This window comes from Nesoenas mayeri (genome assembly GCF_963082525.1).
Source record: "Nesoenas mayeri genome assembly, chromosome: 5".
NCBI lineage: Eukaryota > Metazoa > Chordata > Aves > Columbiformes > Columbidae > Nesoenas > Nesoenas mayeri.
The window spans coordinates 68,179,659-68,202,440 of record NC_137548.1 but is presented as its reverse complement, the minus strand read 5'-3'; the positions used below and the strand labels follow the sequence as shown (position 1 = coordinate 68,202,440).

Sequence of the window (22,782 nt, the reverse complement as noted above, 5' to 3'; positions counted from 1 at the left end):
GGCAGAAACACCCAGAGACGCACAATGGCAGATGTTGGTGGCATCGCACCGGCTGGGGGGACACACCTCCCTGCGGGGACACACCTGCAGGCAGCAAGGGCTGCACCACCACATCCCACCGCCCTCTGCAATGGACCAGGGACCTGCCACCTGCAAATGTCCCCGTGTCACCCCGGGATGGCTTCTGGGTCTCACCCCACCATCCGTGTTACCTGGCACGTCCCCGATGCTGCAGCACAGACCTGCTTGTCCTTCCTGGCCCCAGGGAGCTCCCGGGGCCGGTGACCCACCATGGCTGGCAGGAGGGGGACACGGCTTTGGTGACCCCAGAGTGGGAGGTGACCCTCTCTGTGCGCCCCAGGGACACCGGGAGCTCCCCCACCGCACCACGGGGCCCTTCCAGAAACGTGGCCGAGAGTCACCGGCGATTTTTATTACCGAATCCTTCCCCTCCGTCCCAAACGCGGCTCCGCGCATGGCGGGAAGCGGACACGCCGCAGCCGCTGGCCCCGCCCACTGCCCGGAGGCACCGCCCCGCGCGGCGCGCACTCCCGGCCAGCAGGGGGCGCGGCAGCGCGGCCGCGTCGCTCCGGAAAGAGCCGAAGGGCGGCGGAGGCGGCCGAGCCGGGCGGAGCCGCCGGGAACCTCCAGCCTGGGAAGGTGCCCAAGCACCTCCCGGGAACCGGACACTGATGGGGTGTTTTCCCCTCCCCATAGAACTCCCAGTTACCCAATATGTTTGCCTTTAGCGTAAGCAAAATACTATTTATTATATATTTTACACATAATTATTTCAGCCTTTAACTAATCAAATACAGCTAGGGCTTAATTTCCATCCCCCCCCACCTTTCGGAGAGGTCCCTGCAACAACCAGAGCCGTTTCTAGCGCCGTTCTCGGTGCTGCTGAGGTTCAAGGGGAATCGCGGCAGCGCTGCGCGCGGGAGGGACACAGGAGCTGCTTTGCTGCTGCGCTGTGGCCCTGGGCAGCCAGAGGTGACCTCCGTGACCAGGGCCACCCCTTCCTGGGGACAGGGCCCCACCCCTGCACCTGTGTCCCCAGGGAAATCCTCACAGCGATGTCCCCAGGGTGCTGCTGCCAACATCATCATAGTCCGTGTGCCCCGGGGGCTGTGCCGGGGGGTCCCCTGTGGCTTCTGCAGGACTTGAGGGGTGGCAGCTCCCACCTTAGGGGACGGCAAAGGCTGGGGCTTTGCAGGGGCTGCTTTGTGTCCCTGCCGCATCCCCCGTGGATCTGCTGCCTGCTCCCCGCCCACGGCCAGTCCCCGAGGTGGCTCTTACCTGTGGCTGGGGCACAGCCCCAGCTCCTCCGTGTCACCCCCTCGGACATGTCCCCAGCGCTGGGAGCGGGGGACACTTCTGGCACGGCTGCAGCATCGTCGTAGACATCCGGGGAGCTGTGCTGGGCTGGGGACTCTGCCACAGGCACAGGGGACGGGGTGAACCAGGGGCGGTGCAGGGGTCTGGCTGTGCCGCCCACCTCTGGCCGGACCACTGGGGATGTCCTGGTGCCAGCGGGGCTGCAGGATCTCAGCCAGAGCCCCAGCAGTCATTAATGACACTAATGACACTAATGACACTAATGACAGTAATGACAGCCACAGCTGAGCTGGGCTCGCCTGGCTGAGCAGGGGCCGTGTCCCCTCGTGTCCCCGGCACCTGGCCATGTCCCCTCTCCCCGGGGCTTCCACCACGTTCCTGTCCCTGTGTCCCTACCTGGGGCTGCCTTGGGGTCGCTCTGCTCCACACCATCCCCAGTGTAATACGGCAGCTTCGTCCCCGACCCTTCTGACAGGGAGCCTGGCGGGGGGAGGACGGGCTTTGGGGTGGCTGGAGCTGGCACCGTGGGCAGCACGGCCTGGGGGGACCAGGGGACACCCCCGTGCCGTAGGAACCAGCCGGTGCCGCAACACCAGGACCCGCTGGGGCTGTGGGACAGAGTTGCCCCCTCTTTTGGGAGAAGCTCCAGGCACGGGGGGGCTGCACCCACCTGAGCCACTGGGCACCTCCTGGTACTCCGGGTCCGGGGTGTAATCCAGCTCCTCGTATACGGCATCAGAGACGGCGTCCGCAGCTCCACCAGGGCCTGAAATGACGGGCAGCGCTGACCCGGGGCCGTGGGGACCGTGGCTGGCACCGGGGTCACCCTCTGAGCCACCCCCTGGAGCCGGAGCCCCAGGACCCCCAAAGCGGCTCTGCCCCGGCACCCACCCCCAGGACCCACCTCGGCGCCGAGCCCGGGCACAGCACATCTGCACGGCCAGGGCGCCCAGCGCCAGGAACAGCAGCGTCCCCAGGACCACGCACAGGACCGTGGACACCGGCACCGACCCCGCCGCTGCCATCAGGGCGGTGCTGCTGGGGACACCTGCGGGGACATGGCCGGGCGGCGTGAGGAGGGGACCCCGGCCGGCCCAGCACAGCGGGTGCTGCCGGCACGGGCACAGCTACCTGGGGACGGGCTGGGCGTCCCGCTCGTGCCATCAGCGTCCTCGTCACAGGCGACATGGGCGTCCCCGCCGGGGCCGCAGTCCTGCAGGCGCCAGGGTGCCGAGGGACATCGCCACAGCCACTGGGTCCCCTTCTCGCAGCCCAGCCAGGCCAGCCAGGCGGGGGCCGCGTCCCCGGGGGGCGCAGGCTCCAGCCGCCCCCCGTCCCCGCAGCCCAGCTGGCGGCAGGCGGCGATGGCCGTGGCGGGGCTGGTGCCGTTGGCACAAACGCCGCCCCAGGTGCCGTTGTGCAGCACCTCCAGGCGCCCGGCGCAGCGGCCGCTGCCGCCCGCCAGCCGCAGGGACAGCTGAGCTGCAAGGGGGGACGGGGGTCACGGCACTGACCGGGGATGGGCCCCCGGCCCCCACTCTGGGGCTGCACGGCACTGACCTGAGCAGACGGCACCTGCCCCTCCACCGCGCCGGCAGCCGCGCCGTGCCGAGCCCGGACAGGCCCAGATTGACGCCTCGGTCCCGGCGCAGCCTCCGGCATCCGGCCACGGCGTCCCCGCGCCGGCACCCAAGTCGCCTGCTCCCGGTGCCGCCAGCGCCGTGCCGCAGCCCAGCTGGCGGCACACGACGGTGGCGTCCGGGAGGCCCCAGGTGTCCTGGCAGGCGGTGGCCCAGGTGCCATTGGCGTAGAGCTCCACGCGCCCGGCGCAGCGCCCGGGGCCACCCGCCAGCCTCACCCGCCGGCTGCCTGCGGGGACACAGGGGACCGGGCTGCGGTGACCGCTCGGGGAGCCGGCACCCCCGGCCCTTCCCGGGACACTCACCCGAGCAGACGACGGCCACCTCCTCGGGGCTGCCGGTTGGCGCGGTGGCCGTCCCGGAGACGTTGCACCGTGCCAGGCTCTCCTCGGTGCCGGCACACCGCAGCGCCACGCTGCCCCAGCCCGGCACACCGGAGACTTTCTCCAGCACACCGCAGCCCAGCTGCCGGCACACCACGCTGCCAAGCCCGGTGTCCCACGGCCCCGCCGCCACGCGGGCCCATGTCCCGGGGCTCGTGGCCACCTCCAGCCGCCCGTCGCACCGGCTCTCCCCCTCCACCAGCCGCAGGGCTTCGGCAACACCTGCAACATCCCCGGCGGTGCCGTGGGGCCGCAGCACCAGCCGCGTAGAGGCCCTGGGGGGATGCGGCTCAGCCCTCCCCTCGGCCCAGAGGACCCTGTGTCCCTCGCTCCCAAGTCTTAGGGTGCCCCAAAAGCCCCCGAGGGCTGTGCCCACACACACCTGAGCAGTTGACGGCAGCGGCGTGGCCGGGGGGACAGGGCGGCTCCCCCAGCACCGCCGCGGGGCACTGGCCCGGGTGCCATTCGTTCCCGTCACAACCGAAGCCGTCGCGCCACATCGGCCCGTCCCCCGCGCCGAAGGAGCCTCCCGGCGGCACGGCGATGGCGGCGCCGCAGCCGAGGTGGCGGCAGAGGACGTGGGCGTCGGGCAGGTCCCAGCCCGTGGCGCAGAGGGACCCCCACGTGCCCCCCACCTCCACCTCCACCCGCCCGGCACAGCCGCTCTCACCCACCAGCCGGAAACCCGTGTAGGCTGCGGCAGAGGAATGGTGTTAGAGGGGGGACGGCGGCAAGGGGACCCCCCCGACACCCCCCGCTGTCTCCAGCGCTTACGGGAGCAGACGATGCCGGCCTGGCTGGTGCAGCCGGGGCTGCGGGGCGGCTGCCGGGAGCAGGCAGAGAGGAGGGTTTCGGTGCCGGAGCACTCGAACCGCAGGTCCCAGAGCGGCCCCGTTCCTGCCCCAGACTGGCCGGTGCCGTGGACGGCGAGCACCGTGCTGCAGCCCAGCTCCCGGCACACCACCTGCGCGGCCTTGACGTCCACGTGCTCCTCACAGACGCTGGCCCAGGTTTGTCCCCTCCGCACCTCCAGCCGCCCGGCGCACGCGGTGTCACCGCCGACCAGCCGGGCAAACCCTGCCGGGAGTGGCACCGGGGCGGTGGTGAAGGATGTGACAGCACCGGGGCGGTGGGGAGGGATGTGCCAGCACCGGGGCGGTGGGGAGGGATGTGACAGCACTGGGGGCGTTGGGGAGGGATGTGCCAGCACCAGCACGTCCCCATCACTGCCCGGCTCCTACCTTGGCAGGCGACGGCAACGTCATAGCTGTGAGAAACATTAATGGGTCCCCAGCCACGGATCTCGCAGTCCCAGAGCGTGGCCTCATCCCCACGGCACTCGACGCCCAACAGGCTGTTTTGACCGTCCCCTTCGCCAAAGCTGGCAGCAGCGGTGAAGGCACCAGTGGCCGAGCCGCAGCCCAGGTGCCGGCACACCACCTCGGCTTCCTTCATGTCCCAGGCACCATCTGCCACTGAGCCCCATTGATCCTGCAGCTTCACCTCCACCCTCCCGGCGCAGGGACCCCCGCCGGCCACCAACCGCAGCTCCACCGCCTCTGCACCGGGACAGCAGCACAGCCTCAGCCCTGCCTGGGGACAGCCCAGCACACAGCGTGTGTCCCGGCATGGCCAATGGCCCCACCTCACCTTTGCAGATCACCCCCAAGTCCCGCTCATGGTTGCAGTAGTGCTGTCCCCAGCCCAAGTTAGGACACTGGTGCAGCATCTCCTCGGTGCCCCGGCACCAGAACGCGTTGAGCCAAATCCGGCCGGTGCCCTGCCCGAACGGGGCGTGGGATGACGCCTTGGCCACCCCGCCGCAGCCCAGTTGCCGGCACACCACGGTGGCCCAAGTGGTCTCCCAGTCGAAGTGGAAGTTGCAGACGGAGCCCCACTCGCCGTTGTGCTTCACCTCCACCCGCCCGGCGCAGCGCCCGCCGCCGCCCACCAGCCGCAGCTCCCCGGTGCCTGCGGCAAGGAGGGTGCTCAGCCGGGCACAGTGGGTCCCTGTCTGCCCCCTTGCCCACCACCCCACACTCACCTCCGCAGAGCTGCACCCACAGCAACAGCCCCAGCACCCCGACAGCCACCATCGTGCCGTCTCGGCTGCCCCGGCACGGTGACACGGGGGATATATCGGCAGTGGGAGCCAATGGAGGGGGCAGCACCTTTTGAGCCGTTATCAGGCGGGTTATCTCCGGGCTGGCAGAACCCCGGCCTCCAATGATCTGCTCCATGCCCAAATATGAGGCTCAGCTCCGCTTCTGGCGTCACACACCTCGTCACCCGGATGGCCCCGGGGGAACCAGCCCCCCCGGGACACCTGCTGCCACCACCTCCCCACCCGGGTGCCCCCGTGGGGCTGATGCTGCTCCCACAGCCCAGTCTGATGGCGACAGCATTCACCCAAAATCCTCCCAGACCCTTCACGGTGCCGCCCTGGGCAGCGGCACGAGGCAAAGCCCAAGGCCCACGGCACGCCAGCACCCACCCTTGGGGCGCTCCCCTCCCTGGGGGGTTCTGGAGACCCCACGGGGGCCTCTGAGGTGACAGCCACCCCCCGGCTCACCGCGCTGTTCGCAGACGGCACATCCCCGGCTCCTCGCGGTGCCGGCGGCACATGGCGGCTCTGCCCGCGCTGCCTGCAGGTGCGGCCCCGCTCGCCCCGCGGCGCGGGCAGGAAGGAGACGGTTTCCCCAGGCGGGAACCCAGTGTCGGCATCGACCGCACGCGGCTCCCGGCCACCTGCGCTGCCAGCGATAACGCCGTGCTCCGGCACACCGCGGTGACGCCGCTCAGGGGGGAACGGTGCCGGGGGACCCACCTGGCTCAGCCAGCACTGAGCACCAGCAAAACACGCTGCGCACGGGGGGAGGAAGAGAGCGGCAGCTCCCTCGAGGTGTTGGTGTGTGCGGACAAGGACGGGGCTGAGCCTCCCACGGCCGTGGGACCCGCTGGGCTCCGGCAGCGCTGAGCCGTGCTGGTGCCGATGCTCTGGCCGGAGCGGTGTGACACGGAGCAGGGCGAGGAGGGGGTGACATGGCTGCAGCTTTTCCAGCCCAGGCAAAGACACCAAAAGTGCAGGAACAGCCCAAACCGCGATGGCAAAAACGCCCAGAGACCCGCAATGGCGGATGCTGGTGGCATCGCAACGGCTGGGGGGACACACCTCCCTGCGGAGACACACCTGCAGGCAGCAAGGGCTGCACCACCACGTCCCACCGCCCTCTGCAATGGACCAGGGACCTGCCACCTGCAAATGTCCCTGTGTCACCCCGGGAATGGCTTCTGGGACCAACTGCTCCACTGGTGTTACCTGGGATGTCCCCAATGGCACTGCAAGGACTTGCCAGGGACTGCTCCAGTGTGCACCTGTCTCCGGGGGAGCTGCTGGGTCCAAACACCCTGCTGGGACTGGCAGGAGAGGGACACGGCTTCGGTGTCCCCAAACCGGGAGGTGACCCACACCGTGCGCCCGAGGGACACCGGGAGCTCCCCCACCGCACCACGGGACCCCTACAGAAACGTGGCCGAGAGTCACCGGCGATTTTTATTACGGAACCCTTCCCTTCCGTCCCAAACGCGGCTCCGCGCATGGCGGGAAGCGCACACGCCGCCGCCGCTGGCCCCGCCCACTGCCCGGAGGCACCGCCCCGCGCGGCGCGCACTCCCGGCCAGCAGGGGGCGCGGCAGCGCGGCCGCGTCGCTCCGGAAAGAGCCGAAGGGCGGCGGAGGCGGCCGAGCCGGGCGGAGCCGCCGGGAACCTCCAGCCTGGGAAGGTGCCCAAGCACCTCCCGGGAACCGGACACTGATGGGGTGTTTTCCCCTCCCCATATGATTGCCAACTACCCAATATGTTTGCTTTTAGCGTAAGCAAAATACTATTTATTTTATATATATATATTTTACACATAATTATTTCAGCCTTTAACTAATCAAACACAGCTAGGGCTTAATTTCCCCCCCACCTCTCGGAGAGGTCCCTGCAACAACCAGAGCCGTTTCTAGCGCCGTTCTCGGTGCTGCTGAGGTTCAAGGGGAATCGCGGCAGCGCTGCGCGCGGGAGGGACACAGGAGCTGCTTTGCTGCTGCGCTGTGGCCCTGGGCAGCCAGAGGTGACCTCCGTGACCAGGGCCACCCCTTCCTGGGGACAGGGCCCCACCCCCTGCACCTGTGTCCCCAGGGAAATCCTCACAGCGACGTCCCCAGGGTGCTGCTGCCAACATCATCATAGTCCGTGTGCCCCGGGGGCTGTGCCGGGGGGTCCCCTGTGGCTTCTGCAGGACTTGAGGGGTGGCAGCTCCCACCTTAGGGGACGGCAAAGGCTGGGGCTTTGCAGGGGCTGCTTTGTGTCCCTGCCGCATCCCCCGTGGATCTGCTGCCTGCTCCCCGCCCACGGCCAGTCCCCGAGGTGGCTCTTACCTGTGGCTGGGGCACAGCCCCAGCTCCTCCGTGTCACCCCCTCGGACATGTCCCCAGCGCTGGGAGCGGGGGACACTTCTGGCACGGCTGCAGCATCGTCGTAGACATCCGGGGAGCTGTGCTGGGCTGGGGACTCTGCCACAGGCACAGGGGACGGGGTGAACCAGGGGCGGTGCAGGGGTCTGGCTGTGCCGCCCACCTCTGGCCGGACCACTGGGGATGTCCTGGTGCCAGCGGGGCTGCAGGATCTCAGCCAGAGCCCCAGCAGTCATTAATGACACTAATGACACTAATGACAGCCACAGCTGAGCTGGGCTCTCCTGGCTGAGCAGGGGCCGTGTCCCCTCATGTCCCCGACGCCTGGCCATGTCCCCTCTCCCCGGGGCTCCCACCACGTTCCTGTCCCTGTGTCCCTACCTGGGGCTGCCTTGGGGTCGCTCTGCTCCACACCATCCCCAGTGTAATACGGCAGCTTCGTCCCCGACCCTTCTGACGGGGAGCCTGGCGGGGGGAGGACGGGCTTTGGGGTGGCTGGAGCTGGCACCGTGGGCAGCACGGCCTGGGGGGACCAGGGGACACCCCCGTGCCGTAGGAACCAGCCGGTGCCACAACACAAGGACCCGCTGGGGCTGTGGGACAGAGTTGCCCCCTCTTTTGGGAGAACCTCCAGGCACGGGGGGGCTGCACCCACCTGAGCCACTGGGCACCTCCTGGTACTCCGGGTCCGGGGTGTAATCCAGCTCCTCGTATACGGCATCAGAGACGGCGTCCGCAGCTCCACCAGGGCCTGAAATGACGGGCAGCGCTGACCCGGGGCCGTGGGGACCGTGGCTGGCACCGGGGTCACCCTCTGAGCCACCCCCTGGAGCGGGAGCCCCAGGACCCCCAAAGCGGCTCTGCCCCGGCACCCACCCCCAGGACTCACCTCGGCGCCGAGCCCGGGCACAGCACATCTGCACGGCCAGGGCGCCCAGCGCCAGGAACAGCAGCGTCCCCAGGACCACGCACAGGACCGTGGACACCGGCACCGACCCCGCCGCTGCCATCAGGGCGGTGCTGCTGGGGACACCTGCGGGGACATGGCCGGGCGGCGTGAGGAGGGGACCCCGGCCGGCCCAGCACAGCGGGTGCTGCCGGCACGGGCACAGCTACCTGGGGACGGGCTGGGCGTCCCGCTCGTGCCATCAGCGTCCTCGTCACAGGCGACATGGGCGTCCCCGCCGGGGCCGCAGTCCTGCAGGCGCCAGGGTGCCGAGGGACATCGCCACAGCCACTGGGTCCCCTTCTCGCAGCCCAGCCAGGCCAGCCAGGCGGGGGCCGCGTCCCCGGGGGGCGCAGGCTCCAGCCGCCCCCCGTCCCCGCAGCCCAGCTGGCGGCAGGCGGCGATGGCCGTGGCGCGGCTGGTGCCGTTGGCACAAACGCCGCCCCAGGTGCCGTTGTGCAGCACCTCCAGGCGCCCGGCGCAGCGGCCGCTGCCGCCCGCCAGCCGCAGGGACAGCTGAGCTGCAAGGGGGGACGGGGGTCACGGCACTGACCGGGGATGGGCCCCCGGCCCCCACTCTGGGGCTGCACGGCACTGACCTGAGCAGACGGCACCTGCCCCTCCACCGCGCCGGCAGCCGCGCCGTGCCGAGCCCGGACAGGCCCAGATTGACGCCTCGGTCCCGGCGCAGCCTCCGGCATCCGGCCACGGCGTCCCCGCGCCGGCACCCAAGTCGCCTGCTCCCGGTGCCGCCAGCGCCGTGCCGCAGCCCAGCTGGCGGCACACGACGGTGGCGTCCGGGAGGCCCCAGGTGTCCTGGCAGGCGGTGGCCCAGGTGCCATTGGCGTAGAGCTCCACGCGCCCGGCGCAGCGCCCGGGGCCGCCCGCCAGCCTCACCCGCCGGCTGCCTGCGGGGACACAGGAGACCGGGCTGCGGTGACCGCTCGGGGAGCCGGCACCCCCGGCCCTTCCCGGGACACTCACCCGAGCAGACGACGGCCACCTCCTCGGGGCTGCCGGTTGGCGCGGTGGCCGTCCCGGAGACGTTGCACCGTGCCAGGCTCTCCTCGGTGCCGGCACACCGCAGCGCCACGCTGCCCCAGCCCGGCACACCGGAGACTTTCTCCAGCACGCCGCAGCCCAGCTGCCGGCACACCACGCTGCCAAGCCCGGTGTCCCACGGCCCCGCCGCCACGCGGGCCCATGTCCCGGGGCTCGTGGCCACCTCCAGCCGCCCGTCGCACCGGCTCTCCCCCTCCACCAGCCGCAGGGCTTCGGCAACACCTGCAACATCCCCGGCGGTGCCGTGGGGCCGCAGCACCAGCCGCGTAGAGGCCCTGGGGGGATGCGGCTCAGCCCTCCCCTCGGCCCAGAGGACCCTGTGTCCCTCGCTCCCAAGTCTTAGGGTGCCCCAAAAGCCCCCGAGGGCTGTGCCCACACACACCTGAGCAGTTGACGGCAGCGGCGTGGCCGGGGGGACAGGGCGGCTCCCCCAGCACCGCCGCGGGGCACTGGCCCGGGTGCCATTCGTTCCCGTCACAACCGAAGCCGTCGCGCCACATCGGCCCGTCCTCCGCGCCGAAGGAGCCTCCCGGCGGCACGGCGATGGCGGCGCCGCAGCCGAGGTGGCGGCAGAGGACGTGGGCGTCGGGCAGGTCCCAGCCCGTGGCGCAGAGGGACCCCCACGTCCCCCCCACCTCCACCTCCACCCGCCCGGCACAGCCGCTCTCACCCACCAGCCGGAAACCCGTGTAGGCTGTGGCAGAGGAATGGTGTTAGAGGGGGGACGGCGGCAAGGGGACCCCCCCGACACCCCCCGCTGTCTCCAGCGCTTACGGGAGCAGACGATGCCGGCCTGGCTGGTGCAGCCGGGGCCGCGGGGCGGCTGCCGGGAGCAGGCAGAGAGGAGGGTTTCGGTGCCGGAGCACTCGAACCGCAGGTCCCAGAGCGGCCCCGTTCCTGTCCCAGACTGGCCGGTGCCGTGGACGGCGAGCACCGTGCCGCAGCCCAGCTCCCGGCACACCACCTGCGCGGCCTTGACGTCCACGTGCTCCTCGCAGACGCTGGCCCAGGTTTGTCCCCTCCGCACCTCCAGCCGCCCGGCGCACGCGGTGTCACCGCCGACCAGCCGGGCAAACCCTGCCGGGAGTGGCACCGGGGCAGTGGGGATGGATGTGCCAGCACTGGGGGCGGTGGTGAGGGATGTGCCAGCACTGACAGATACCCAGTACTGGCAGACTCCTACCTTGGCAGGCGACAGCGACGTCGAAGTCATGAATAGCATCATAGGGTCCCCAGCCACGGATCTCGCAGTCCCAGAGCGTGGCCTCGTCCCCGCGGCAGTCGACGATAGTCAGGCTGACGGGACCGTCCCCTTTGCCAAAGCTGGAGGCAGCAGCAAAGGCACCGGTGGCCGAGCCACAGCCCAGGTGTTGGCACACCACCTCAGCGTCCTCCATGTCCCATATGTCATCTGCCACCGAGCCCCATCGGCCCCGCAGCTTCGCCTCCACCCTCCCGGCGCAGGGACCCCCGCCGGCCACCAACCGCAGCTCCACCGCCTCTGCACCGGGACAGCAGCACAGCCTCAGCCCTGCCCAGGGATGCCTGGGCACACGGTGGGTGCTCTGGCATGGCTAACATCCCCACCTCACCTTTGCAGGTCACCCCCACATCCCGCTCATGGTTGCAGTAGTGCTGCCCCCAACCGAAGTGAGGACACTCGATCAGCTTCTCCTCGGTGCCCCGGCAGAAGAACGGCTGGAGCCAAATCCGGCCGGTGCCCTGCCCGAACGGGGCGTAGGCTGACGCCTTGGCCACCCCGCCGCAGCCCAGTTGCCGGCACACCACGGTGGCCCAACGGGCATCCCAGTCGAAGTCATAGTTGCAGACGGAGCCCCACTCGCCGTTGTGCTTCACCTCCACCCGCCCGGCGCAGCGCCCGCCGCCGCCCACCAGCCGCAGCTCCCCGGTGCCTGCGGCAAGGAGGGTGCTCAGCCCGGCACAGTGGGTCCCTGTCTGCCCCCTTGCCCACCACCCCACACTCACCCCCGCAGAGCTGCACCCACAGCAACAGCCCCAGCACCCCGACAGGGACCATCGTGCCGTCCCGGCTGCCCCGGCACGGTGACACGGGGGATATATCGGCAGTGGGAGCCAATGGAGGGGGCAGCACCTTTTGAGCCGTTATCAGGCGGGTTATCTCCGGGCTGTCAGAACCCCGGCCTCCAATGATCTGCTCCATGCCCAAATATGAGGCTCAGCTCCGCTTCTGGCGTCACACACCTCGTCACCCGGATGGCCCCGGGGGAACCAGCCCCCCCGGGACACCTGCTGCCACCACCTCCCCACCCGGGTGCCCCCGTGGGGCTGATGCTGCTCCCACAGCCCAGTCTGATGGCGACAGCATTCACCCAAAATCCTCCCAGACCCTTCACGGTGCCGCCCTGGGCAGCGGCACGAGGCAAAGCCCAAGGCCCACGGCACGCCAGCACCCACCCTTGGGGCGCTCCCCTCCCTGGGGGGTTCTGGAGACTCCACGGGGGCCTCTGAGGTGACAGCCACCCCCCGGCTCACTGCGCTGTTCGCAGACGGCACATCCCCGGCTCCTCGCGGTGCCGGCGGCACATGGCGGCTCTGCCCGCGCTGCCTGCAGGTGCGGCCCCGCTCGCCCCGCGGCGCGGGCAGGAAGGAGACGGTTTCCCCAGGCGGGAACCCAGTGTCGGCATCGACCGCACGCGGCTCCCGGCCACCTGCGCTGCCAGCGATAACGCCGTGCTCCGGCACACCGCGGTGACGCCGCTCAGGGGGGAACGGTGCCGGGGGACCCACCTGGCTCAGCCAGCACTGAGCACCAGCAAAACACGCTGCGCACGGGGGGAGGAAGAGAGCGGCAGCTCCCTCGAGGTGTTGGTGTGTGCGGACAAGGACGGGGCTGAGCCTCCCACGGCCGTGAGACCCGCTGGGCTCCGGCAGCGCTGAGCCGTGCTGGTGCCGATGCTCTGGCCGGAGCGGTGTGACACGGAGCAGGGCGAGGAGGGGGCGACATGGCTGCAGCTTTTCCAGCCCAGCCAAAGACACCAAAAGTGCAGGAACAGCCCAAATCGTGATGGCAGAAGAAAGGCCCAGTACCCGCAGTGGCAGATGTTGGTGGCATCGCACCAGGTGGGGGGACCCAACTCCCTGCGGGGACACACGTGCCGGCGGCACGGGCAGCACCATCACGGCCTACCACCCTCTGCAATGGGCCAGGGACCTGCCACCTGCAAATGTCCCCGTGTCACCCCGGGATGGCTTCTGGGTCTCACCCCACCATCCGTGTTACCGGCACGTCCCCGATGCTGCAGCACAGACCTGCTTGTCCCTCCCGGCCCCAGGGTGCTCCCGGGGCCGGTGACCCACTATGGCTGGCAGGAGGGGGACACAGCTTTGGTGACCCCAGAGTGGGAGGTGACCCTCTCTGTGCGCCCCAGGGACACCGGGAGCTCCCCCACCGCACCACGAGACCCTTCCAGAAACGTGGCCGAGAGTCACCGGCGATTTTTATTACCGAACCCTTCCCCTCCGTCCCAAACGCGGCTCCGCGCATGGCGGGAAGCGCACACGCCGCCGCCGCTGGCCCCGCCCACTGCCCGGAGGCACCGCCCCGCGCGGCGCGCACTCCCGGCCAGCAGGGGGCGCGGCAGCGCGGCCGCGTCGCTCCGGAAAGAGCCGAAGGGCGGCGGAGGCGGCCGAGCCGGGCGGAGCCGCCGGGAACCTCCAGCCTGGGAAGGTGCCCAAGCACCTCCCCGGAACCGGACACTGATGGGGTGTTTTCCCCTCCCCATAGAATTCCCCGTTACCCAATATTTTTGTCTTTAGCGTAAGCAAAATACTATTTATTATATATCTATTTTACACTTAATTATTTCAGCCTTTAACTAATCAAATACAGCTAGGGCTTAATTTCCCCTCCGCCTTTCGGAGAGGTCCCTGCAACAACCAGAGCCGTTTCTAGCGCCGTTCTCGGTGCTGCTGAGGTTCAAGGGGAATCGCGGCAGCGCTGCGCGCGGGAGGGACACAGGAGCTGCTTTGCTGCTGCGCTGTGGCCCTGGGCAGCCAGAGGTGACCTCCGTGACCAGGGCCACCCCTTCCTGGGGACAGGGCCCCACCCCTGCACCTGTGTCCCCAGGGAAATCCTCACAGCGATGTCCCCAGGGTGCTGCTGCCAACATCATCATAGTCCTTGTGCCCCGGGGGCTGTGCCGGGGGGTCCCCTGTGGCTTCTGCAGGACTTGAGGGGTGGCAGCTCCCACCTTAGGGGACGGCAAAGGCTGGGGCTTTGCAGGGGCTGCTTTGTGTCCCTGCCGCATCCCCCGTAGATCTGCTGCCTGCTCCCCGCCCACGGCCAGTCCCCGAGGTGGCTCTTACCTGTGGCTGGGGCACAGCCCCAGCTCCTCCGTGTCACCCCCTCGGACATGTCCCCAGCGCTGGGAGCGGGGGACACTTCTGGCACGGCTGCAGCATCGTCGTAGACATCCGGGGAGCTGTGCTGGGCTGGGGACTCTGCCACAGGCACGGGGGACCGGGTGAACCAGGGGCGGTGCAGGGGTCTGGCTGTGCCGCCCACCTCTGGCCGGACCACTGGGGATGTCCTGGTGCCAGCGGGGCTGCAGGATCTCAGCCAGAGCCCCAGCAGTCATTAATGACACTAATGACACTAATGACACTAATGACAGCCACAGCTGAGCTGGGCTCGCCTGGCTGAGCAGGGGCCGTGTCCCCTCGTGTCCCCGACGCCTGGCCATGTCCCCTCTCCCCGGGGCTCCCACCACGTTCCTGTCCCTGTGTCCCTACCTGGGGCTGCCTCGGAGTCGCTCTGCTCCACACCATCCCCAGTGTAATACGGCAGCTTCGTCCCCGACCCTTCTGACGGGGAGCCTGGTGGGGGGAGGACGGGCTTTGGGGTGGCTGGAGCTGGCACCGTGGGCAGCACGGCCTGGGGGGACCAGGGGACACCCCTGTGCCGTAGGAACCAGCCGGTGCCGCAACACCAGGACCCGCTGGGGCTGTGGGACAGAGTTGCCCCCTCTTTTGGGAGAACCTCCAGGCACAGGGGGGCTGCACCCACCTGAGCCACTGGGCACCTCCTGGTACTCCGGGTCCGGGGTGTAATCCAGCTCCTCGTATACGGCATCAGAGACGGCGTCCGCAGCTCCACCAGGGCCTGAAATGACGGGCAGCGCTGACCCGGGGCCGTGGGGACCGTGGCTGGCACCAGGGTCACCCTCTGAGCCACCCCCTGGAGCGGGAGCCCCAGGACCCCCAAAGCGGCTCTGCCCCGGCACCCACCCCCAGGACCCACCTCGGCGCCGAGCCCGGGCACAGCACATCTGCACGGCCAGGGCGCCCAGCGCCAGGAACAGCAGCGTCCCCAGGACCACGCACAGGACCGTGGACACCGGCACCGACCCCGCCGCTGCCATCAGGGCGGTGCTGCTGGGGACACCTGCGGGGACATGGCCGGGCGGCGTGAGGAGGGGACCCCGGCCGGCCCAGCACAGCGGGTGCTGCCGGCACGGGCACAGCTACCTGGGGACGGGCTGGGCGTCCCGCTTGTGCCATCAGCGTCCTCGTCACAGGCGACATGGGCGTCCCCGCCGGGGCCGCAGTCCTGCAGGCGCCAGGGTGCCGAGGGACATCGCCACAGCCACTGGGTCCCCTTCTCGCAGCCCAGCCAGGCCAGCCAGGCGGGGGCCGCGTCCCCGGGGGGCGCAGGCTCCAGCCGCCCCCCGTCCCCGCAGCCCAGCTGGCGGCAGGCGGCGATGGCCGTGGCGGGGCTGGTGCCGTTGGCACAAACGCCGCCCCAGGTGCCGTTGTGCAGCACCTCCAGGCGCCCGGCGCAGCGGCCGCTGCCGCCCGCCAGCCGCAGGGACAGCTGAGCTGCAAGGGGGGACGGGGGTCACGGCACTGACCGGGGATGGGCCCCCGGCCCCCACTCTGGGGCTGCACGGCACTGACCTGAGCAGACGGCACCTGCCCCTCCACCGCGCCGGCAGCCGCGCCATGCCGAGCCCGGACAGGCCCAGATTGACGCCTCGGTCCCGGCGCAGCCTCCGGCATCCGGCCACGGCGTCCCCGCGCCGGCACCCAAGTCGCCTGCTCCCGGTGCCGCCAGCGCCGTGCCGCAGCCCAGCTGGCGGCACACGACGGTGGCGTCCGGGAGGCCCCAGGTGTCCTGGCAGGCGGTGGCCCAGGTGCCATTGGCGTAGAGCTCCACGCGCCCGGCGCAGCGCCCGGGGCCACCCGCCAGCCTCACCCGCCGGCTGCCTGCGGGGACACAGGGGACCGGGCTGCGGTGACCGCTCGGGGAGCCGGCACCCCCGGCCCTTCCCGGGACACTCACCCGAGCAGACGACGGCCACCTCCTCGGGGCTGCCGGTTGGCGCGGTGGCCGTCCCGGAGACGTTGCACCGTGCCAGGCTCTCCTCGGTGCCGGCACACCGCAGCGCCACGCTGCCCCAGCCCGGCACACCGGAGACTTTCTCCAGCACGCCGCAGCCCAGCTGCCGGCACACCACGCTGCCAAGCCCGGTGTCCCACGGCCCCGCCGCCACGCGGGCCCATGTCCCGGGGCTCGTGGCCACCTCCAGCCGCCCGTCGCACCGGCTCTCCCCCTCCACCAGCCGCAGGGCTTCGGCACCACCTGCAACATCCCCGGCGGTGCCGTGGGGCCGCAGCACCAGCCGCGTAGAGGCCCTGGGGGGATGCGGCTCAGCCCTCCCCTCGGCCCAGAGGACCCTGTGTCCCTCGCTCCCAAGTCTTAGGGTGCCCCAAAAGCCCCCGAGGGCTGTGCCCACACACACCTGAGCAGTTGACGGCAGCGGCGTGGCCGGGGGGACAGGGCGGCTCCCCCAGCACCGCCGCGGGGCACTGGCCCGGGTGCCATTCGTTCCCGTCACAACCGAAGCCGTCGCGCCACATCGGCCCGTCCCCCGCGCCGAAGGAGCCTCCCGGCGGCACGGCGATGGCGGCGCCGCAGCCGAGGTGGCGGCAGAGGACGTGGGCGTCGGGCAGGTCCCAGCCCGTGGCGCAGAGGGACCCCCACGTGCCCCCCACCTCCACCTCCACCCGCCCGGCACAGCCGCTCTCACCCACCAGCCGGAAACCCGTGTAGGCTGCGGCAGAGGAATGGTGTTAGAGGGGGGACGGCGGCAAGGGGACCCCCCGACACCCCCCGCTGTCCCCAGCGCTTACGGGAGCAGACGATGCCGGCCTGGCTGGTGCAGCCGGGGCTGCGGGGCGGCTGCCGGGAGCAGGCAGAGAGGAGGGTTTCGGTGCCGGAGCACTCGAACCGCAGGTCCCAGAGCGGCCCCGTTCCCGCCCCAGACTGGCCGGTGCCGTGGACGGCGAGCACCGTGCCGCAGCCCAGCTCCCGGCACACCACCTGCGCGGCCTTGACGTCCACGTGCTCCTCACAGACGCTGGCCCAGGTTTGTCCCCTCCGCACCTCCAGCCGCCCGGCGCACGTGGTGTCACCGCCGACCAGCCGGGCAAACCCTGCCGGGAGCGGCACCGGGGCGGTGGTGAGGGATGTGCCAGCACTGGGGGCGGTGGGGAGGGATGTGCCAGCACTGGGGGCGGTGGGGAGGGATGTGCCAGCACTGGCAGGCTCCTACCTTGGCAGGCAACAGCGACGTCGAAGTCATGAATAGCATCAATGGGTCCCCAGCCGCGGATCTCACAGTCCGAGAGCGTGGCCTCGTCCCCGCGGCAGTCGACGATAGTCAGGCTGACGGGACCGTCCCCTATGCCAAAGCTGGAGGCAGCAGCAAAGGCACCGGTGGCCGAGCCACAGCCCAGGTGTTGGCACACCACCTCAGCGTCCTCCATGTCCCATATGTCATCTGCCACCGAGCCCCATCGGCCCCGCAGCTTCGCCTCCACCCTCCCGGCGCAGGGACCCCCGCCGGCCACCAACCGCAGCTCCACCGCCTCTGCACCGGGACAGCAGCACAGCCTCAGCCCTGCCTGGGGACAGCCCAGCACACAGCATGTGTCCCGGCATGGCCAATGGCCCTACATCACCTTTGCAGATCACCCCCAAGTCCCGCTCATGGTTGCAGTAGTGCTGCCCCCAGCCCAAGTGAGGACACTGGTGCAGCATCTCCTCGGTGCCCCGGCACTCGAACGCGTCGAGCCAAATCCGGCCGGTGCCCTGCCCGAACCGGGCGTAGGCTGACGCCTTGGCCACCCCGCCGCAGCCCAGTTGCCGGCACACCACGGTGGCCCAAGTGGACTCCCAGTCGAAGTGGAAGTTGCAGACGGAGCCCCACTCGCCGTTGTGCTTCACCTCCACCCGCCCGGCGCAGCGCCCGCCGCCGCCCACCAGCCGCAGCTCCCCGGTGCCTGCGGCAAGGAGGGTGCTCAGCCCGGCACAGTGGGTCCCTGTCTGCCCCCTTGCCCACCACCCCACACTCACCCCCGCAGAGCTGCACCCACAGCAACAGCCCCAGCACCCCGACAGCCACCATCGTGCCGTCTCGGCTGCCCTGGCACGGTGACACGGGGGATATATCGGCAGTGGGAGCCAATGGAGGGGGCAGCACCTTTTGAGCCGTTATCAGGCGGGTTATCTCCGGGCTGTCAGAACCCCGGCCTCCAATGATCTGCTCCATGCCCAAATATGAGGCTCAGCTCCGCTTCTGGCGTCACACACCTCGTCACCCGGATGGCCCCGGGGGAACCAGCCCCCCCGGGACACCTGCTGCCACCACCTCCCCACCCGGGTGCCCCCGTGGGGCTGATGCTGCTCCCACAGCCCAGTCTGATGGCGACAGCATTCACCCAAAATCCTCCCAGACCCTTCACGGTGCCGCCCTGGGCAGCGGCACGAGGCAAAGCCCAAGGCCCACGGAACGCCAGCACCCACCCTTGGGGCGCTCCCCTCCCTGGGGGGTTCTGGAGACCCCACGGGGGCCTCTGGGGTGACAGCCACCTCCCGGCTCACCGCGCTGTTCGCAGACGGCACATCCCCGGCTCCTCGCGGTGCCGGCGGCACATGGCGGCTCTGCCCGCGCTGCCTGCAGGTGCGGCCCCGCTCGCCCCGCGGCGCGGGCAGGAAGGAGACGGTTTCCCCAGGCGGGAACCCAGTGTCGGCATCGACCGCACGCGGCTCCCGGCCACCTGCGCTGCCAGCGATAACGCCGTGCTCCGGCACACCGCGGTGACGCCGCTCAGGGGGGAACGGTGCCGGGGGACCCACCTGGCTCAGCCAGCACTGAGCACCAGCAAAACCCGCTGCGCACGGGGGGAGGAAGAGAGCGGCAGCTCCCTCGAGGTGTTGGTGTGTGCGGACAAGGACGGGGCTGAGCCACCCACGGCCGTGGGACCCGCTGGGCTCCGGCAGCGCTGAGCCGTGCTGGTGCCGATGCTCTGGCCGGAGCGGTGTGACACGGAGCAGGGCGAGGAGGGGGCGACATGGCTGCAGCTTTTCCAGCCCAGCCAAAGACACCAAAAGTGCAGGAACAGCCCAAATCGCGGCGATGGCAGAAACACCCAGAGACGCACAATGGCAGATGCTGGTGGCATCGCACCGGCTGGGGGGACACACCTCCCTGCGGGGACACACCTGCAGCCAGCGCGGGCTGCACCACCACGTCCCACCGCCCTCCGCAATGGACCAGGGACCTGTCACCTGCAAATGTCCCCGTGTCACCCCGGGATGGCTTCTGGGGCCAACTGCTCCACTGGTGTTACCTGGGATGTCCCCAATGGCACTGCAAGGACTTGCCAGGGACTGCTCCTGTGTGCAGCTGTCCCCGGGGGAGCTGCTGGGTCCAAACACCCTGCTGGGACTGGCAGGAGAGGGACACGGCTTCGGTGTCCCCAAACCGGGAGGTGACCCACACCGTGCGCCCGAGGGACACCGGGAGCTCTCCCACCGCACCACGGGGCCCTTCCAGAAACGTGGCCGAGAGTCACCGGCGACTTTTATTACCGAATCCTTCCCCTCCGTCCCAAACGCGGCTCCGCGCATGGCGGGAAGCGGACACGCCGCCGCCGCTGGCCCCGCCCACTGCCCGGAGGCACCGCCCCGCGCGGCGCGCACTCCCGGCCAGCAGGGGGCGCGGCAGCGCGGCCGCGTCGCTCCGGAAAGAGCCGAAGGGCGGCGGAGGCGGCCGAGCCGGGGCGGGGCGGGCACAGCGACCATGGCGCAGCAGGTCGAGCAGCTGCGGGCGGACGGCGTGTACAAGGAGGTGCTGCGGGAGGGCACCGGGCCGCTGCCCGACTTCCGCGACGGCACCAAGGTCAGAACCGCGACCGCTGGCGGACGGGGGGGTGGCGGACGGGACAGGGCAAGACGCGCATGCGCGTACCCCCCCCTCCCCCCCGTCGCCATGGTGATGCCGCGGCCTTCTTCTCAGGCCACCTTCCACTACCGGACGCTGCGATGCGGGGACGAGGAGACGCCGCTGGACGACAGCCGGACGCGGGGGAAGCCCATGGAGCTGATCGTTGGGAAGAAGTTCAAGCTGCCGGTGTGGGAGGCGGCGCTGCGCACCATGCGGCCCGGGGAGCGCGCCCGCTTCCGCTGCGACACCAAGGTGGGGCGGGGGGGCGGGCCCGGGGGGAGGAGCCCAGCCGGTTGCCGTTTAACATGGGGGCGTGGTTTGCTGCGAGGGGGCGTGGCTTGTTGATTTGAGTGCGAGGTTTGCCGCTTGGGGGCGTGGCATGATGCTTTTGGGGGCGTGGTTTGGCGCGGGGGCGTGGCCAGGGCCTCGCACACACACGTGGCGCAGCCGCCCCCTGCACCGCGGTCGGCGGACACGAAGCCGGGACCGTCCCGCTTCCCTCCCGGCCCCGGTGCGGCCCCCTCAGCGCCGCTTCCCCCACCCCCCAGCACGTCGTGCTCTACCCGCTGGTGTCCAAGAGCCTGCGCAACATCGCGGCAGGGAAAGACCCGCTGGAGGGGCAGCGGCACTGCTGCAGCATCGCCCAGCTGCACGACCACTGTTCCCTGGGCTACCCTGACCTCGATGAGCTCCAGAAGAACCCCCAGCCCCTTATTTTCGACATCGAAGTGCTCAAGGTGAGGCATGGGCGTGGAGGGGGGCAGACGAGGCTCTCCTGCTCCCAGCCCCAGGCTGGGGGGAGCTCAGGGACGGCCACCAGCAGCCCTGCCCTGGGTAGGGGCTGTGAGCAGGGGGGCGCTGTGGCCCTGTCCCTGCCCAGAGCCAGGCTCTGCTCTCATTGTGGGCTGCTGGCAGGTGGAGGCACCCGGCTCCTACCAGCAGGACCCCTGGGCCATGACGGATGAGGAGAAGCTGCAGGCCGTACCCCTGATCCACAAGGAAGGCAACGAGCTGTACCGGCAGGGCAAGGTGCAGGAGGCGGCTGCCAAATACTACGATGCCATCGCCTGTCTCAAGAACCTCCAGATGAAGGTGGGGCTCCCCAGCCCCTCTCTGGGGTTGCCAGATCCCTTTTGGTGTACAGGGCTCATTCTCTGTGTTCTGTCCCATCCTGCAGGAGCAGCCAGGCTCTCCGGACTGGATCGAGCTTGACCAGAAGATCACCCCTCTGCTGTTAAATTACTGCCAGTGCAAGCTGCAGTGCGAGGAGTACTATGAGGTGCTTGATCACTGCTCCTCCATCCTCAACAAATATGAAGGTAAGGAGCCACGGGGCAGCCTGGCCAGCTTCAGTGGGCACCAGTGGGGCAAGCAGGTACTGGGGAGACCCCCGATGCTCTGCTCCCATCAGCTCTCTCCCAACAGACAACGTGAAGGCGTATTTCAAGCGGGGGAAGGCCCACGCGGCCGTGTGGAACGTGGCGGAGGCGCAGGCCGACTTTGCCAAGGTGCTGGCCCTCGACCCCTCGCTCCGTCCCGTCGTCTCCAAGGAGCTGCGGAGCCTGGAAGCTCGGCTGCGGGAGAAGGACGCCGAGGACAAGGTCCGCTTCAAGGGCATGTTCTCGCAGTAGAGCCCGTGACCGCAGCGGAGAGCCGAGCGCTCTTGGAACGTGTTCTTTTAGTTATTCCACATGTGGAATGTTCATGGATGTTTATTAATGTTTAATACAAGTTTTACATATTTGAAATCAGTGGAAGTGGCCCGGGAGCTCGCCGCAGCCCGGGCACACACAGCGCACTTAAGTGGCAGCGTGAAGCAGCGCAGAGCTTGGCTGAAGCGCAATTTAAGCACGAAGCTCCTGGCCAGGCTCCAGACGCTGCTCATCGTCACACCAGGAAGGGACACGGGGTGACACGACCTCAAACCTGCTGCTCTCTGCCAAATCATTTTATTTGTTGTTCGATGTTTTTATACTTTGCATTGGGTGAGCCACCACAGCCGGGGCTGGCCGCGGTTCCAGCTGCGGTAGGAATCCTCAGCGCTGTCTCTTCCCCCTTCACGCCTGTGTTCTGCACCACATCCTGCAGCGTCGCTTCTCAAGGCTGCTGCTATCATCCCAAGCTGCTGTTTCCTCTGTACTACATCCTCGTGTCAGCGTCGTAAATATTTTATATAGAATAACTGCTTGTTACCGCTATCTATATAAAATTCTGGTCGTGCTGTGCCAAGATAAACCAAAGTAAAACTAGCCATAGGTGCTCGGTCACTTAGAAAAATGTCTGTGAGGGGTAAATGAGGTAAAATAAAGTTGCAGGCAGGCCAGGAACAGCTCGAGGGGAGCTTGTCAAGCCCTGGCCCTGAGGCCTCGCAAACTCACTGCAAACCGAGCCCTTGCTGCAGTAAGCGCTGCCCCTGTTACGGATGTGGTAGAGCTGCTAAATAAGCCCAGGCTGTCTGCTCCTCACCACAACCTGCCCTAAATTGTTCACAACCCAACTGCTGTGCCCCAGGAACCCTCCTTGTGTGATGCTGTGGGTCTGAAGCGCCCCAGGACCAGGGGTTTGCCTGGGGCCAGGGGGGAGAACCTGTAGGGGCGTTTTGTGTGGCCGGTGGGGTACAGAGCAGACACAAGGGCCCCGATGCCTCATTTTTATATCACTTTATTTCAAACCGCAACGAA

At 69.3% G+C, this 22,782-nt stretch overlaps 2 protein-coding genes across 3 annotated transcripts; one reads left to right on the top strand and one right to left on the bottom strand.

Moving 5' to 3' along the window:
* Positions 1–7,555: 7,555 nt before the first annotated feature.
* On the bottom strand, positions 7,556–18,424 carry LOC308040951 (antigen WC1.1-like; the record flags this gene model as incomplete). The annotated part of the gene is made up of 26 exons (XM_080345328.1): positions 7,556–7,671; positions 7,787–7,921; positions 8,204–8,287; positions 8,478–8,573; positions 8,712–8,855; positions 8,939–9,289; positions 9,368–9,676; positions 9,753–10,052; positions 10,213–10,524; positions 10,605–10,907; positions 11,014–11,331; positions 11,423–11,743; positions 11,817–11,943; positions 13,371–13,531; positions 14,178–14,312; positions 14,604–14,687; positions 14,878–14,973; positions 15,112–15,255; positions 15,339–15,689; positions 15,768–16,076; positions 16,153–16,452; positions 16,613–16,924; positions 17,004–17,306; positions 17,426–17,743; positions 17,835–18,155; positions 18,229–18,424. The coding sequence occupies 26 exons, from the start codon at positions 18,422–18,424 to the stop codon at positions 7,556–7,558; spliced, it is 5,946 nt and encodes a 1,981-aa protein (XP_080201454.1).
* A 1,161-nt stretch (positions 18,425–19,585) lies between these two features.
* On the top strand, positions 19,586–22,417 carry AIP (AHR interacting HSP90 co-chaperone). Of its 2 annotated transcripts, XM_080345986.1 has the most exons (6): positions 19,587–20,056; positions 20,174–20,353; positions 20,650–20,838; positions 21,017–21,193; positions 21,279–21,420; positions 21,527–22,417. In XM_080345986.1, the coding sequence occupies exons 1-6, from the start codon at positions 19,784–19,786 to the stop codon at positions 21,730–21,732; spliced, it is 1,167 nt and encodes a 388-aa protein (XP_080202112.1). In that variant the 5' UTR covers positions 19,587–19,783; the 3' UTR covers positions 21,733–22,417. The 2 variants fall into 2 exon arrangements, with proteins under 2 accessions (XP_080202113.1, XP_080202112.1); XM_080345987.1 differs by having other exon boundaries at positions 19,586–20,353.
* The last annotated feature ends 365 nt before the right edge of the window (positions 22,418–22,782 follow it).

Excerpts from the sequence above, each read along its gene's own strand:
- AIP (XM_080345987.1), top strand. The coding sequence starts at position 19,784 with ATGGCGGGAAGCGGACACGCCGCCGCCGCTGGCCCCGCCCACTGCCCG. Across the intron at positions 20,354-20,649 it reads GCTTCCGCTGCGACACCAAG|CACGTCGTGCTCTACCCGCT; the intron begins GTGGGGCGGGGG and ends CCCACCCCCCAG. Across the intron at positions 20,839-21,016 it reads TCGACATCGAAGTGCTCAAG|GTGGAGGCACCCGGCTCCTA; the intron begins GTGAGGCATGGG and ends GGCTGCTGGCAG.